Genomic DNA, 14,821 nt, shown 5'->3' with positions numbered 1-14,821 from the left:
CCATATGGAATCCTGGCACTTGGAAGGTGAGGATTTAGTCATTGAACCATCACACTGGGCAAAGAGGAGCCTTTTGTGCCAAAGGAAGACCATCTTTTACCCATGTGATCTTGGTTTTAGCATTCAGTGCTATATATGCATTCTTGAAAAACAGCTCACTTTTTTTTGAGCTTCAGTTTTCTTAAATTTTTTTTTTATTTTTTAGTTTATGTATTCGAAAAAAGGTGATAGAAAAAGGAGATACACAGAAAAAGATCTTTGTTCAACTGGTTCCATTGGTTGAAATGTTGTGGCTATTTGAACAATGAACCTGTGGAATGAAGATCTTTTTTTGTGTCTATCCTTCTTTTTCTGTCAGCTTGTTTTCAAATACAAAAACTAACCCTTTAAGAAAGAAAAAAAAGAACACTAAGCTCAGAAAAATTAAGCTTTAAAAAGGAAAACACACACAGCACTTAGTGGTAGACTCAGATTGTGTGGGTAAAGAAAGATCCTCCAAATTATTGTAACTGTCTAAGTTACCCTTGCTATGTCAAGGTCAGTCTTCTACTTTGGAGGAGGAAAGACAAAGGCTGCCAGAAGGAAGTCACTTTTTTGCTGCAAGTACACCGAGAGCACTAGAAGTTATTCTCCGTGTTGGCCAAGCTGACTACATTACAGGAAAAGGCCAAGAGGACCAACGATGATGTAAAAGTTAGTGACTGACCACAGCCAATGTTGTCGCACAGTGGGCTAAGGCACTGCCAGCAGCACTGGCATCCTTTACATAGTGTTAATTTGAGTGCTGGCCACTCATCTTCTGAGCCAGAACCCTGCTAATATGCCTGAAAATGCAGCACAAGACAGCCCAAGGACTTGGATCCCTGTCACCTACACCATGGAATTCCGAGTTCCATGTGGCTCTGATCTTACTGTTGAATCATTTGAGGAGTCCACCCAAAGATGGAAGATTTCTTTCCTTATATCTCCCCTTGCTCTCAATTGTGGTGACTTCCAAACAAATGATCTTAAAAAAAATAACTGATTTATGGAAGAAGTATGTCATCTGATATGTGTGTTCAAGATGGAATTTCACTTTGATTTGGTGCAATGTCCTGAGAGTCAGTCTGAAGAGGTGAGACCTAACCAGGACCTAAATGGAAAGCAGGATCTGAAGAACCGCGGTGACCCAGAGGAGGAAGCAACGGGACGGAACCCAGCAGAGATGACCTCAATTACGGACAATACAGAACACATCTGAACGAATGAAGCTTTCCAGGAAACAGAGCTGGAAGTTACTTTATTCTCCTGCCAACCAATTAAATTTGATTTATTCACTTAAAATGCCTTTGCTATCCATTAATATCTTCCCTGTGAATATGACACACTGTCCCTTATTCCTTCTTTTGTATCAATCCCTACTTTGCCTTTGATATAACTTTATATTAATTCTTAGTAACACTGTCACTTTCAGAATCATTTTATATTAAAAAAAATTGAAGCAACAGTTACATTAACTCAAAACATTCATCTGTACAACTTAACACTATGGAAATTTACTTGGTAACTAACCATACTGAGCACATTTGTCTTGATGCTTTGCAGCTTGTCCTTAATTTTCTTCACTTATAAAGTTCATGAAAATCTGCTAGTGTTGAATATTTATTTTGATTGTAACTGTCATGCAATCTTTACCCAATTTCTTAAGGAATACAACATGAAACAAAGCCTTGATCTAAAAGGCGCTTTCTTTCCCCCTATTTGTTCTCATTTTATAAATGGAAACAGGAAGTGACATGGCTTTCTCCACAGTCCTGATTGTTCTTTCTCACAGTTTTCCCTCATTTTGAAAACACCAATGACAAGGGGTGCATACAGTCACATTTCAATGGTTGGGAGGTAGTTATTTAACACAATGTAGCCCTACTCTCAGGCTTTGGCTTTCAGTTTTGAGGATTCTTGATGATATTACATCACAAGCGCACACCTTGGCGTTGGTTATTTCTCACGAGTGTGCCTTCACCCTGACGGGGCATTCAGGACCGTGCGTATCATCTTCATCAGATTTTGTAGGGAAAGGCACTTCAAAATATACTCATTTACCAGAACATTTCAGCAGCAATTTGAGAAAAATCATGTAAATGGCAGTTCATGTCAGCAGGTTATGATTTACATGATTTAAATTACACAACTGTTAAGTACAGTAGAAATCTATTAACATAAGGAAAATAATTTCTTTAGGAGAACAATGGACTTTTCATTTACTTTGTATACAACTTGAAAGAAATCTAATGGGATTTTTGTTTAATCAATATGCAAATAAACGATATTTTATTGGCTAAATTTTTTTAAAAAGTCACTTTGAGAGTATGCTTATGCATACTGTATTATGCTAGTAAAATGCTAATGCATATTACTATAAAAGATATGACCTGATAAACATATAATGACTTCATTTTCAATATTTATAAGCAAGCTGGAAATTTAACAAGGAATTACTTTATAGTTTCTAAAGCATGTCAGTGAAAGCAATGACTGAAATTCAAAGAAAAATCATGCAGGATAAACCTTTGACTTTCTAAAAATTAATTAAATTAAAAAAAATTAATGCTTTAGATTATTTCATTATTTGTTACTGTAAACAGGACAGAGAACCTTTAGGGTTTTGTCATTCTGCATTCCTAACTTAGACAAGTTCACAATTACCATGCATAATATGGACCAGAATAAGAAGTTACCAGTAAGTTTTTATTTAAAAAAAAAAGCTTTAAATTGAAACTACAATGTTAAAAATAGATGACATTCTAGAGCTTTGACAAAGCACTTTTAAGATTTTGGTCATTCATTAATCTTGCTGACATGAAAAGGGAAGTGCAAGATAATTCTTTGTTAACTTCCACGACCACGATCCCTGTGGCTGACTGAGAGACATTCCAGTGGACAATGAGAACGGAGACTTCACCTTGCAGAAGTGTAAGACCACTCCTTCCCTGCATCGGTGACTACCTGCCCAGTCTTGCAACCGTGCTTACGGCTGGACTACTCAGAGCAACGGAGAAACATGAGATGAGTATCATGAACTAATGTGAAGACACAAAACCTCAAAGGACAAAGGAGATGCAAAAGAAATAACAGTAATATTTATTAATACGTCAGTACCAATCTTTATTTATCAATAATTACCATGAATATAAATATCTCAATTAACCAAGTGAAACATATCGATGTGCTAAATGGATTTAAATAAGAACAACAATACTAACAAAAACCAAGACCAGTCTACCTGCTGCCTGCAAGAAACACACCTCATAATACAGAGACTAATAATGAGAGGATTAAAATGATATCCCTTGTAAATGGAAATCAAAAGAAAGCAGGAGTCAATATATGCTATCGTTCTAAACAGACTGTGAAAGATAAACTGTTGAAGACACAAAGAAGGTTATATGTAATGCTCACGGAATCAATGCAACAAGACAATACCACCATAGTAAATGAACAGGCACCCAGTTTACAAATCAAATGTTAATGGAGCTAAAGAAGGCAATAAGTTCCAAATCAATAATAATGCAAAAGAGTGGATTGAAGAGCTAGTTTTTGGGAAAAAAATCAAAATTGATAGATCATCAGCCCATCTAACAAAATAAACAAAAAGCAGAGGGCCCTACCTTATGCCCTATTCAAAAATCAAATCACAGTAGCTCAGAGATTGAAATCGAAGATCTGTAACCAGCAAATTCTTCAAGAAAAACATGTGGAAGCTGTTACAATTCACAGGCCAAAGCAAAACCTTCTTGACTAAGACTCTAGACATACACGCAGTAAAAGCAAAAAGCAGAGAAATGGAATTACACCAAGCTTAGAACTTTCTGTACAGCAAAATGAGGAATTAACAAAGTGAAGAGGTCACAACCCAGATGAGAGAAAATATTTGCAAACGAGGTAGCTGATAAAGGATTGCTATTCAGAATGTAGAAGGAACTCAAACATTCGACAACGACAAAACATAACAATTCAAATAAGTAATGGGAAAAGCATACAGACAGACATTTATCAAGGATAAAATACTACATGCCCAACAGATGTAAAAGAAATGGCACAGGATTGGTAGCTATCAGGGAAAGAAGAAAAAGTTAATAAAAAAATGTACCACTTCACTACAGTTAGAAGGGCTGTAATGCAAAAATAAAGAGAAAAAAGTCAAACACCCACAAGGAAAAAGGTGTCCTCTTACACAGTTGGTGGGAATACAATTGACACAGCATTTATGGAAAACCATAACAGACCTACACTATAAGTCAGGCATCTCATTCCTGGAAGCATATCCAATGGAAATGCAGGCAGCACAGGAGGGCTACTTCCACTCCTATGCTTACGGCAGCTCACTGCACAATAGCTAAGTTACAGAAGCAACCTAGATGTCCATTAGCTGATGACTTGATAAGGACAATGGACACAAACACATCATGGAATGGTACTCTGCCACAAAAAAGCAAATGAAATCCTGGCATTGTCAACAAGATGGATGCAACTGCAGATGATTATGCTAAATGACGTCAGACTGCAAAAAATCAAGTTTGTGTGTAAAACAGCTATAGAAATTGTTCATGTACATATGACTTGTAAATAGTTAAATATTGCTTCACTGAATCATACATGTAAATGACAACATACCCTTCTGAGCCACATTAAAAGAAAAAAAAAGAAGTAAGTAGGAGGGCAGTGAGGACTCTGGAGGCGTCAGCTCGGGTGGGGTTTGTGAGCACGACCAATGGACCAACAACTCATTTATCTGTGCATACACCTTCATATTTTCCTGGTTCATTTACTATACTTAAAAAAGACTGAATAGAATTAATATCTTTTCTTTTCCTTTTCTTCTACCTTTTCTTTCCTTCCCATCCCCTTCACTTCCTTTTCTTTCTTGGCCTTTTCTCTGAAATCTGTTTGCACATGAACCAAATACCATAAACCTATTCTTGTATATATACCCGATGATGCAATGCAACTGAACAGTAAAATGAAGACATAACATCTAAGACCTGTTTTCTTCAAGAGAAAAGTAACCACTGGGTGGAATTCAGTCAAACCACAGTACATTTATTTGCAAATATCAACTTGCATTTTCATAGGATAAATAATATTGCTAGGGTCTGAGCTTCTCTGAGAGCAGCAGGAAATGAGCAGAACCTGTGACCTTGCTCCGTCCCCACCTTCACAAGTCACACATAAAAGCATTGGCTGCTTAGCCATTCTAATCACAATCTTTCCACATTTTAACTATTTTTTACATTTAACATCTTTTTATTCATTCTGCAACAACTTTTAAGCTAGCAAAAAAAATAAAACAGGTATGCTCGGACTCAATTCTATTTTCACCTTTCTAAGCTACAAAAAGATCACAGAGTGCTTAATAAGGTGCACAGATTCGACTAATCCCTCCGATTCCTTGAAGATCACATCACCACTCAATTAGTAAAGGGCACATCAACTACTATTTACAGCATCACTAAGAGTTCTATGGGACCGGGTTCAGTTTGCTTCATCTCTCCAGCAATATCTTTACCACCTGGTGGGAGAGATACCAGGACATCTAAATGCCAACACAGCAACAAGGTTAAATTCATACTGACCTTACATTTTTGGATTTGGGTCCTTTTAAAACCAAAAGCAAATGTAACACCCTTGGTGTTTATTTAAAAAAAAAAAAACTTGCAACCATAATTTCAATTTAAAAAGTCCAAAATTTATGTCCCTACACTTTCAGTTAAATGATTATCTCTTGAGAAAGGCAAAACTTTTGCACCTAAGCTTTGTCTGACTTAGCTCTCTATTACTAGATAAGTTTGTAAGCCACGGTTAAAGCTTCAGATATGCAAACATAGCACTTTAATGAGTAGGTCCCCACTGTCAAAGTGAAAGGATGCTTTGAAATAGGGGGATAATTTGGGCAAAGGGCATGCAATTGTTTGCATCAGGAACATGAACTGTGAAAACAAAAGAGCATTTATAACCTGAATTAGCAATTACTTCCAGTCTCCACTTTGCTTCATTGCACAGGGACAGTTTTTAACCATTAGACTTGTTGGTCCTCCGGCTTTAACCAACCACATAACACTATTATAATTATCACACAGACCAGTACAACTCTTTCCTCGTAGGTTCAATAAGCAGACTGAACAAAATAATTAGTTCAAATTGGATAGCAATGATGCAGAAGTGTTTCACCCTAATTCAGTTCCAAAAATCATCTCATTCTCACTCAATCCATACAGACATCATTTCCCCTGTTATTCCCAATTTGAAATACATAAAAAAGGAAGGTACTCACACTGAACGATGAGCTGTACCAAGGCTTCCCGGGGTTTCACATTGAATCCATTGTATTGGCTGGTCTGACATCTGTACAGTCCTGACATCTCCCTAGATACATTCACAATCCTCAGGGTTCCATCATAACTCTCCATCTGCATTGACCCATCAGGCATTGCAACTTCTTTATCTGCTCTAGACCAAAGGATGATTGGCTTAGGTTTTCCAGTTACTTGACACTGCAGTTCTATTGTGTCTCCTTCTCTGGTGACCAAAGGTGATTTTTCCTGCGGAACAGTCAGATTGGGTGGAACTTGAAATGGGAAAAAGAAAATTTTTCAAGGTTAGTATAAACTGGTAAAGCATATTCAGATACAGAATATCATCAGGAAACAATTTCTGGTGGCTGAAGAAATGTGACAATTCAGATGACAAAAATACGGAGACCTTGGAAATGCACATTCCTATACAAAATAACATCATTGGTTTGACCGAACACGCTTAATGACAATTTCAGACATCAGCATACACAGCAAGGAGTTGGAAAACAAAAGGTCAACATGAGCACTATCTCCTGAACCACACTTCCTTAGAAGCCACTGCCTGAGTCTTTAGAATCCATAGTTCTCAGGGATGGAGTCAGACTGTGGAGAGTAGGACTCACTCAATGGGGTAAATTGAGCATCCACAGGATTTGCAAGCAGGGAAAGAAAAACGAGGAACCTCTGATTAACAATTTAAAAAATCCCACTTTTCACTCTGGTTTGTAATTTGTGGCCAAACATCTCAACTTCAGCGTTTGTCTACTGCTTAGGGGAATGGGAGTCAAAATGCTGGCTCAGTATCATATCTGAGAAATACTGTAATCTCTCATCTCAGATTTCCAATTATTTTGCATATTCACTTCATTTCACTTTAAGGTATTTTTGCACCATTGAAAATGTTTTATACTCTTTCAATAAAATCAATTTAAATTAAAAAACAGTTACCTGAGTTAAAAATTCTAAGACATGTAAGAACATTTTTCTAAACTTCTGATTTTCCTGGTAACACTTAGGATGAAAATTGGTTTTACTGGAACTGATTTATCATACTATAACATATAAATATACAGATTCAATAAAAACATGAACTAAGATAACAGAGAGATCAGTTATTTTTGTTACAGACATTATCAGCCTTCCATTAGAAGTATTTGTATATTATATAATTGTGTATGAATTGAAATGAGTTATGAAAAAAACACCCGTTAGGAAAACATGTATTAAATACAATGTTAGAGAAAAGATTCACAAGAAATAAGATTAACTGTATCCTTCTGTTTAATATCATATGCTCTCTTTGCAGATACTAATGTATATGGATTACAATGGAAAGATTTTGACATTGTAACAAAGCAGGTATAGCTGTTGGTCTACACCAGAATCCATATGGGCACTGGTTCATATCCCGGCTGCTCTTCTTCAAATCCATTTCCTTGCAAATGACCTGGGAAAAGTATGATGGCCCAAGTGTATGGGGATGCGCCACCTATGTGGGAGACCTGCTGGAAGCTCATGGCTCCAGCCTGGCCTGGTCCTGGCCATCGTGAGTATCCGGCGGTGGGGGGGTGGGTAACAGAAATACCGTCTGTCTCTCCTTTTTTGTCTTTTCCTCTCTCTGTGTAACTCTTGAAAAAATAAAGCTTTGAATAAAATCAAACAGAAAAGTGAAAGATTTTAATCCACCTTCCAGCAGCATAATGGAATAGTTCCAAGGCACAAAAACTAACAAATCTGCTTTTAAAATTATTTTTAACAAAACATGGACATGTGTGTTATCACATAAAAAATAAACTCAAGTTCAAAATGATAGAATTGTTTTGTTCATGCAAAAGTCACCAGTCTCCTTCTTTTATGTAATTCCATCATTCATTTTAAAAATGTGCATGATGCATGAGAGTTTAGAATCCATGAATACAACCCATCATCTTCTTAAGGAAGACATACACTTTTAAGCTACTGACATTAACAAACAACTATGCCTTATAATGTACCAAGCACAATTAGAAATCTAACTCAGTGATTCTAACCAGCTAATTAATATTTAAAAATAAGAATGTTTACACTAAGAGGTGAGAAATGCTTTGGTGTCAGAGCAATACAAACCAAGCATATTGGTAACACTGAGTCAAAACTACTCAAGTCGGTAGTAATCAATAGGTTATTTAGAACTTATTGAATACACAATGGATTCCTTTTCCATTATACCCATGTGGACGGAAATTGCCAAAAATCTCTGTTCATTTCTGGGTAACTATTCCAGGGACAGTATAATGATCATGACAAAATGTGACAGTCTATTATACACATATGACAAGTTACCTAACATCTACCTTACATACGTTAAATAAACAGTTTTGTTCACATTAGGCTATTTTTCATATACATGAAAAACTACCAACTGGGCCTGGCATAGTAGTCTAGTGGCTAAAGTCTTCACCTTGCAGATGCCAGGATCCCGGGTGGGTAACAGTTCTAATTCTCTCTGTCCCTCCTGCTTCCCATCCAGCTCTCTGCTTGTGGCCTGAGCAAGCAGTTGAGAATGGCCCAAAGCCTTGGGACTCTGCACCCGCATGGGAAGCACAGAAGAGGCTCCCCACTCCTGCCTTTGGACTGGCTCAGCTCTAGGCATTGCAGCCACTTAAGGAGTGAATCAGCAGACAGATGATCTTCCTCTCTACTTCTCCTCCTCTCACTATATATACATATCTGACATTGCAATAAAAATTAAATAAATCTTTTAAAAAAATCGATGTATCCTCTAGCCGAAAGAAGGCACCACTGGCACCACTCACTGTTGAAAACAACAAAAACAGCAACAACAGCAGAAAACCCTACTAACCAAACACCAAAATTTGATAAGGTGACATAAAACCAAGGAAATCAGTTTTTAGAACATAATTTGAGTACCATCTCTTGGAATGTTCAACCCATACTTTCCAAAAGTTAATCTCATGACCTTTATCAATTGTAATCTTTTTTAGTTTTGATTTGTGAAAGAATTTATGCTTTGTGAGACTCATTGTTGCTGCAATTGTGAACTTTGGAACAAAGCGTAAAAGTTACAGTATTGCATGAGAGTTTTTTTTTTACAATATGAGTATGTAAATATCTTATTACATTCTATTATTCTAATCCACAAATACTGACAGGCTATATTATTAATTTGTTTTCATGCTGAATAACTGGAAATTCTCTGTGTAACTTTGTTTATTATATATTTATTTAAACATTAACTCTTCTCCCTGCCTCATTAAAATGATGGAAACACAAATCTCAGTTTTAATTTCAGTAACTTAAAAGTAGATTGTTTTGGATAAATTATCCAAGACTTCAATACATAGCAAACATTGACTATTAATTTATTTCTTCCTTAAGATTTTGAGACTTACAAAAAAATCAGAGTTAAAAGTTAATAGCACTCTGGCCCCCAAAATCCTCATTCATTCTCAGTTTTCCAGGCTTCTCTAAATCTTGTAAATAAATTTTCTATCCCCTCCAATCTGTATTAAACTATTTCAATTAATACTACAGATTTTGCAGTTTGAGTTCTTACGGGATGTTTTACTACTTTATATTTTAATAATAAATGTTTGACTTTATTCCAAGTCTCTCTTAGCTACAACCACTGCTTATTTTTTACATTCTAATACTCTTTCAACCTCAAGCAGCACTCATTTCTTGATTTGGTTAATACTTAATAATCAGCATATCCCTTTGGATAACTAAAATCAGATTTTCTGTGTGTTTGTTTCCTTATTTCCTCTCATCTACCACTATCATTCATCAATTCCAGTTTTTTTTTTTAATCAAAAATGCCTTGCATATTTGCCTGTTTGCTTTCATGGCCACTGGCCATTTTCTCAGCAATGGTATTTTTTTCTCCTTGTGACAGCAACTCAAGAAGTCTTCCCATTACCAGTCTCCTTCTTCCATTACCTTGTCAAATGCTATCATTACAAATATCATTCTATTCATTTCACTACCAAGTTTGCACACCTCAGGGCAAATGCTCATTATAGTAGTTTTAATGTATGAAAAAATGGAAAAAAAACCTAATCTTTTTGATAGATAAACCAGGGAACATTCATGCAACAGAATACAACATGAAACTGTTTAAAGTGGTGTTATTATAAAACTATTAATGCAAAATCCTGTGGTGAGATAAGCTATCAAGAGATTTATTGATGTAGGTATTCATATTACCTCCAAAGGGAGCAGTGTATAAACAATTATAACTATTATTACTGATTTGGCAGCCCTTGTCATAATATGAAAAACATTAACTATGTGAGATGGCAGTATATTAATTTTCTTCAGGAGAGTTATCATTTTTCTCTCTAGGTATATCCCATAGTATCATGCTGTAAATGTCAAATGCATACAATAAAATGTTTTAGCAGGCAGACAGCAAAGAAAAAAATGTGTATACTTGGTCTCTATATTATGAGCTTTTAGCATACTATAACCTCATAATAGGAACTCAGTAATTCCTTATTCCTAATGTACAAGTTGAGACAGGGAGGGAGTAGGGAACTGATTTAAGAAAGAGGAGACCAATACACACACATACACAACAAAAACAAAAAAAAAAACCTAGAGTTAAAAAAAAAAATCCCTGAAAGAACCACATTAAAGCATGGTTCTTTTGCAGTAAGCAACTAAATTTTTAGACATTTCCTACACTGGTTATCTTCTCTAATACATGCCATGCTTATTACTCTAGTGTAGGATCCAATATACCAGAGAAACGTAAGAGATTTCAACATATTTTCAAAGTCACTCAATAAAAACCCCAGGTTTTAGTAATACGAATACTTCACCCTGGAAATGGGTCTCTGATGATCGTAGCCAGAATTGCTTCACTAGAAGTGCTCTAAAAGTTACGTTTTCTTTACATGCAATTCCCAACTGGTTAATCTCAGGGCCCTTGAACAAACTGTTGCTTCTTAGGTTCAGACTACCTAGTCCCAGCATCCACTGCATGGCCTACATGTTACAACTTAGTTTAAATGTTACTGATTTGATAATGACTTTGCCTACTCCGAAGCTGGCCTGATGATTCAGTCTTGGGAACAAATTATTTTTTTATGTTGTGTATTCATCTAATCTGTGCTTGTAGCTTAGCTTTGTGTTTTTCTTTATAAAAATTTAAATCTTGTTTATTTGAAGGGCAGAACAACAGCAAGGAATGAAGGAGAGGAAGGGAAAGAGAGGGAGAGGATTAGAGAGAAAAGAGGGAGGAGACAGGGAGGAAGAAGGAAGACAGGGGTAAAAAGAAACACAGCTGCCATCTGCTGGGTCACTTCCCAAATGCACGCTGGTGCACACTGGCTAGAGTCAATGGCTGGAAGCTCCAGGCAGGGTCACACATTCCATAATCTCCTGCCCCCTAGGCTCTCCAGCAACAGGTTGGACTGCAAAATCAGCAGCATGGACCGAGAAGGGCACTCTGATGAAGAACGCTTACGCTGTGCAGTTTAACCTGCTGTGTCTCAGTGCCTGCCCCTCGCCTTGTGTTTTCTCCCAGGCAAGTAGCCTTGGCCATACAACTGCTAGAAAGCGCAGCGTATCTTCCTGTATCTTGAATTTCTAGGCCCTTGCATTTCTGTTTGGTACACATGAGATAGGTACGGGTGTCTGAGAAAGGAAGAAAAAGGGAAGGGGAGAGGAGGATAGAGAAGAACAGGATAAAAAGATATGGTCGTAATTTCAGCAAAAGGTGAACAGTAAAAATGCAATAATTCTGCTCTTAGCTACAAAGAAGGAGTAAAATCTTGTGTGAAGTATATTGACAGGAAACATTTCTGATGTGCAACATGAGACGTTTGGAGTGTCCTAAGAATCAAGAAGGAACTCTTACAATCATGTTTTCCCTTCTCATGTAAATTACTTTAAATTCTCCTTTATATTAAATCTACTCCTGCCCCATCTTCACATGATTCATTCTCAACTCCTTTTCTTCCTTTGTTCAGGAATTTCATCAGACTCATTCAATGATCCTCAATTCCTAAATTTCCAGTTTGGTCTATTCTCTCCTGATTTCTTTCTTTTTTTCTGGATTAGATGACATCCAGTTTATTCCACATACGTCATGACAAATGTGCACTCTTATTCCTGTATACCATGAACCACTAAAACGTCATGTGATACCTAACATATTTTAGAAGAGTTCAATAATATTCTTGATGCACTGATGGAGTACAATCAAGGTGACCAAGCAATCGAAGTATTAAGCTGATTGGTAAATATCACCTGCTGAGTATCTAGAGTTAATTTTAAAGCATAAAAATTTCAAGATCATTTTTTCCACGTAATTCTCCTAATCTCCAGTTTTAAAAGCCAGAAAACAAAATAGATTGTTACAATATCATCATTTCTATTGGATTTTATAGGTTCACATTTATGACACAAGGAAGTCAAACAATATGCTAAAATACTGTGAGCATTTGGTACTGCTAAAGACAACTTGACCAGTAAGCCCGAAGGAAAAAGCTCTGAAGGGAATGTCCATGTGGCTCCATATTCTAACCTTTTTACTATCTACAATCCCATAAATCACACATGAAATAAGCATTTATTAATACACATCTTTCCTCCAGATGAAATGCCTACTCCTTTATCCATGATATGAATACACATAAAAACATTGCTTTTCATTGTCTGTAAATTCAAGCTGCCCTTTATTTTTTTGCAACGGCACACACTTTTATTAAGTACTTCAGCCATCATATTAAGGAATCTAATAAATCAGGATTGACAATGCTTTTAATAAGGTAGCAATACAACAAGAGCATTAAAAATGGACATGAAATTAAAATGCCATAATGTGTGCATTTGGAAATTCAAAAGAGAACTTATTCTTACACACACAGAAACAAAGTCCTGGCGAAATCTTATCCTAATGGTATCGCTAACAATTTGGAGCAAATGGGGAGACAGACGCACGCACTGACTTTGACAAGTTCAGTACCGGAGGATGAAAGACATGCAATGCCATTCATCAAGAAGTTGGGCAGGCAACAGCTGCAGCTGTTCCAACTGCCCTCTCCCAGCAGGTGCTGATATGCCACAAGAATAATCCTGAAGGGATTTGCTAGGATACAGAGTATAAATAAGGTCACAGAACAAAACAGACAGGCATTCTCTGCATGTCATTCATACTGGAGCTACTACCCAGCATAGAAGGTGAGGGCCACGTTCCACCTTGGTGCCTCATGAACAAGTGAAGAGGACCTAGATCCTGGCTGCTCTGGTAACATTTGGTTCAGCTTTGGGAAAGATGAAGTTGTTATGAGTTTTTAAAAAACTGTTTTCTAGAATCATTAAAACAAATCTATATGAAGATGAAAATTTTCCATGAATCTCTTTAGATTGCATGATTTCCTTTCCCTTGTCTAATTGTTCTTGTCAAACTTTGAAAAAAGTCATAAAAAGATATTGCACTTTTTTTTTGTTCTAATCTGTCTTTCTGCCTTAAAGCAGTTTTTTTTTTTTTCTTTCCTTCCCTCATATAAAGAAATAAAACTGAAAGTCTGTCTTTGGTAAAATACTGAATGTCTTACATGTGGAAACCAATGAGGAAAGACAATGTACTTGGATATGTCAGACACGATTCCACAAGACAAGCAGTTGTTCTTCTGTTTGTAATAACAAGGAACCAAGGTTTCAGAACAAGGTGCTAACTTAATTAATTATTGGGATGTAACTAGGGCATTTAATGAAGAAATAACCTACCAACATTGGATCCAATCTTTCAGTCAGGCTTCTCTGCATTTTTTTTAATATTATAGCACAAAGTAAATCTGGAAAACAGTTACTTGGGAATAATTAATAATTTTAACCAAAAAACTTGGAGACCTTATTAAAAACAGTATATTCAAGCAGCTAAAGACAATAGGCAATAGTGGCCAAGAATGACTAAGTCGGGTGCCAGAATTCTTACAGATATGCAGAATCCACAGTGGAGTGGCAAATCTGCTCCTTGCCCTTTGAGGGTGTCATGATTTGTTCAAGTATGTTTAAGTGCATGTATACATCCATAATCCTTTACATTAACAGCAGATTCACAAAAACAGAAGCAGTTCACATACAGGAAACCTAGAGCTAACAGGAGTGTGTTTTGACATACTTTTGAGTCCCTTTAATAGGAGAATACTCTATGACAAAAGAAAGAAGGTAAATGAGGATATTCATTGAATTTAAGATTCATGCTTCGTATGGAGCCGTCTTAGCATCTTAGCAACTAGCATTCATTCATATCAATCTCTAAATTACAGGATCTTTTTTTTTTTTTTACCAGACATGAAAAATGGGAAAAGTTGCAAGTGTGCAATATTGTAAATTTGGCTTGGGCTTAGGAAACTAATATACTAACTATATGATCATGAAGAATGGGTTTCAATTGGATTTTCAAATGCAGCTTAGGATAAAGAAAATGAGATGTCAGCCAGGAGAAATCTAAGATGCCACGATATTCAGGGCAACAG

The 14,821-nt window shown here is 36.3% G+C and overlaps 1 protein-coding gene across 2 annotated transcripts in view; it reads right to left on the bottom strand.

Annotated features, from left to right (window-relative positions):
• The window catches only part of MDGA2 (MAM domain containing glycosylphosphatidylinositol anchor 2), a 665,568-nt gene that overhangs the window by 134,147 nt on the left and 516,600 nt on the right, over positions 1-14,821 (bottom strand). For both annotated transcript variants that reach the window (XM_040969572.1, XM_040969573.1), the window contains exon 8: positions 6,311-6,604. In XM_040969572.1, coding sequence (XP_040825506.1) covers positions 6,311-6,604 — 294 coding nt within the window. The remainder of the gene's footprint in view (positions 1-6,310; positions 6,605-14,821) is intronic.

Source organism: Ochotona curzoniae, unplaced genomic scaffold (assembly GCF_017591425.1).
Source record: "Ochotona curzoniae isolate NIBS_2020 unplaced genomic scaffold, NIBS_Ocur_1.0 scaffold_4701, whole genome shotgun sequence".
Classification (NCBI taxonomy): domain Eukaryota; kingdom Metazoa; phylum Chordata; class Mammalia; order Lagomorpha; family Ochotonidae; genus Ochotona; species Ochotona curzoniae.
Note: the sequence above shows the minus strand (reverse complement) of the source record. Positions and strands in the feature narration are given on the sequence as shown.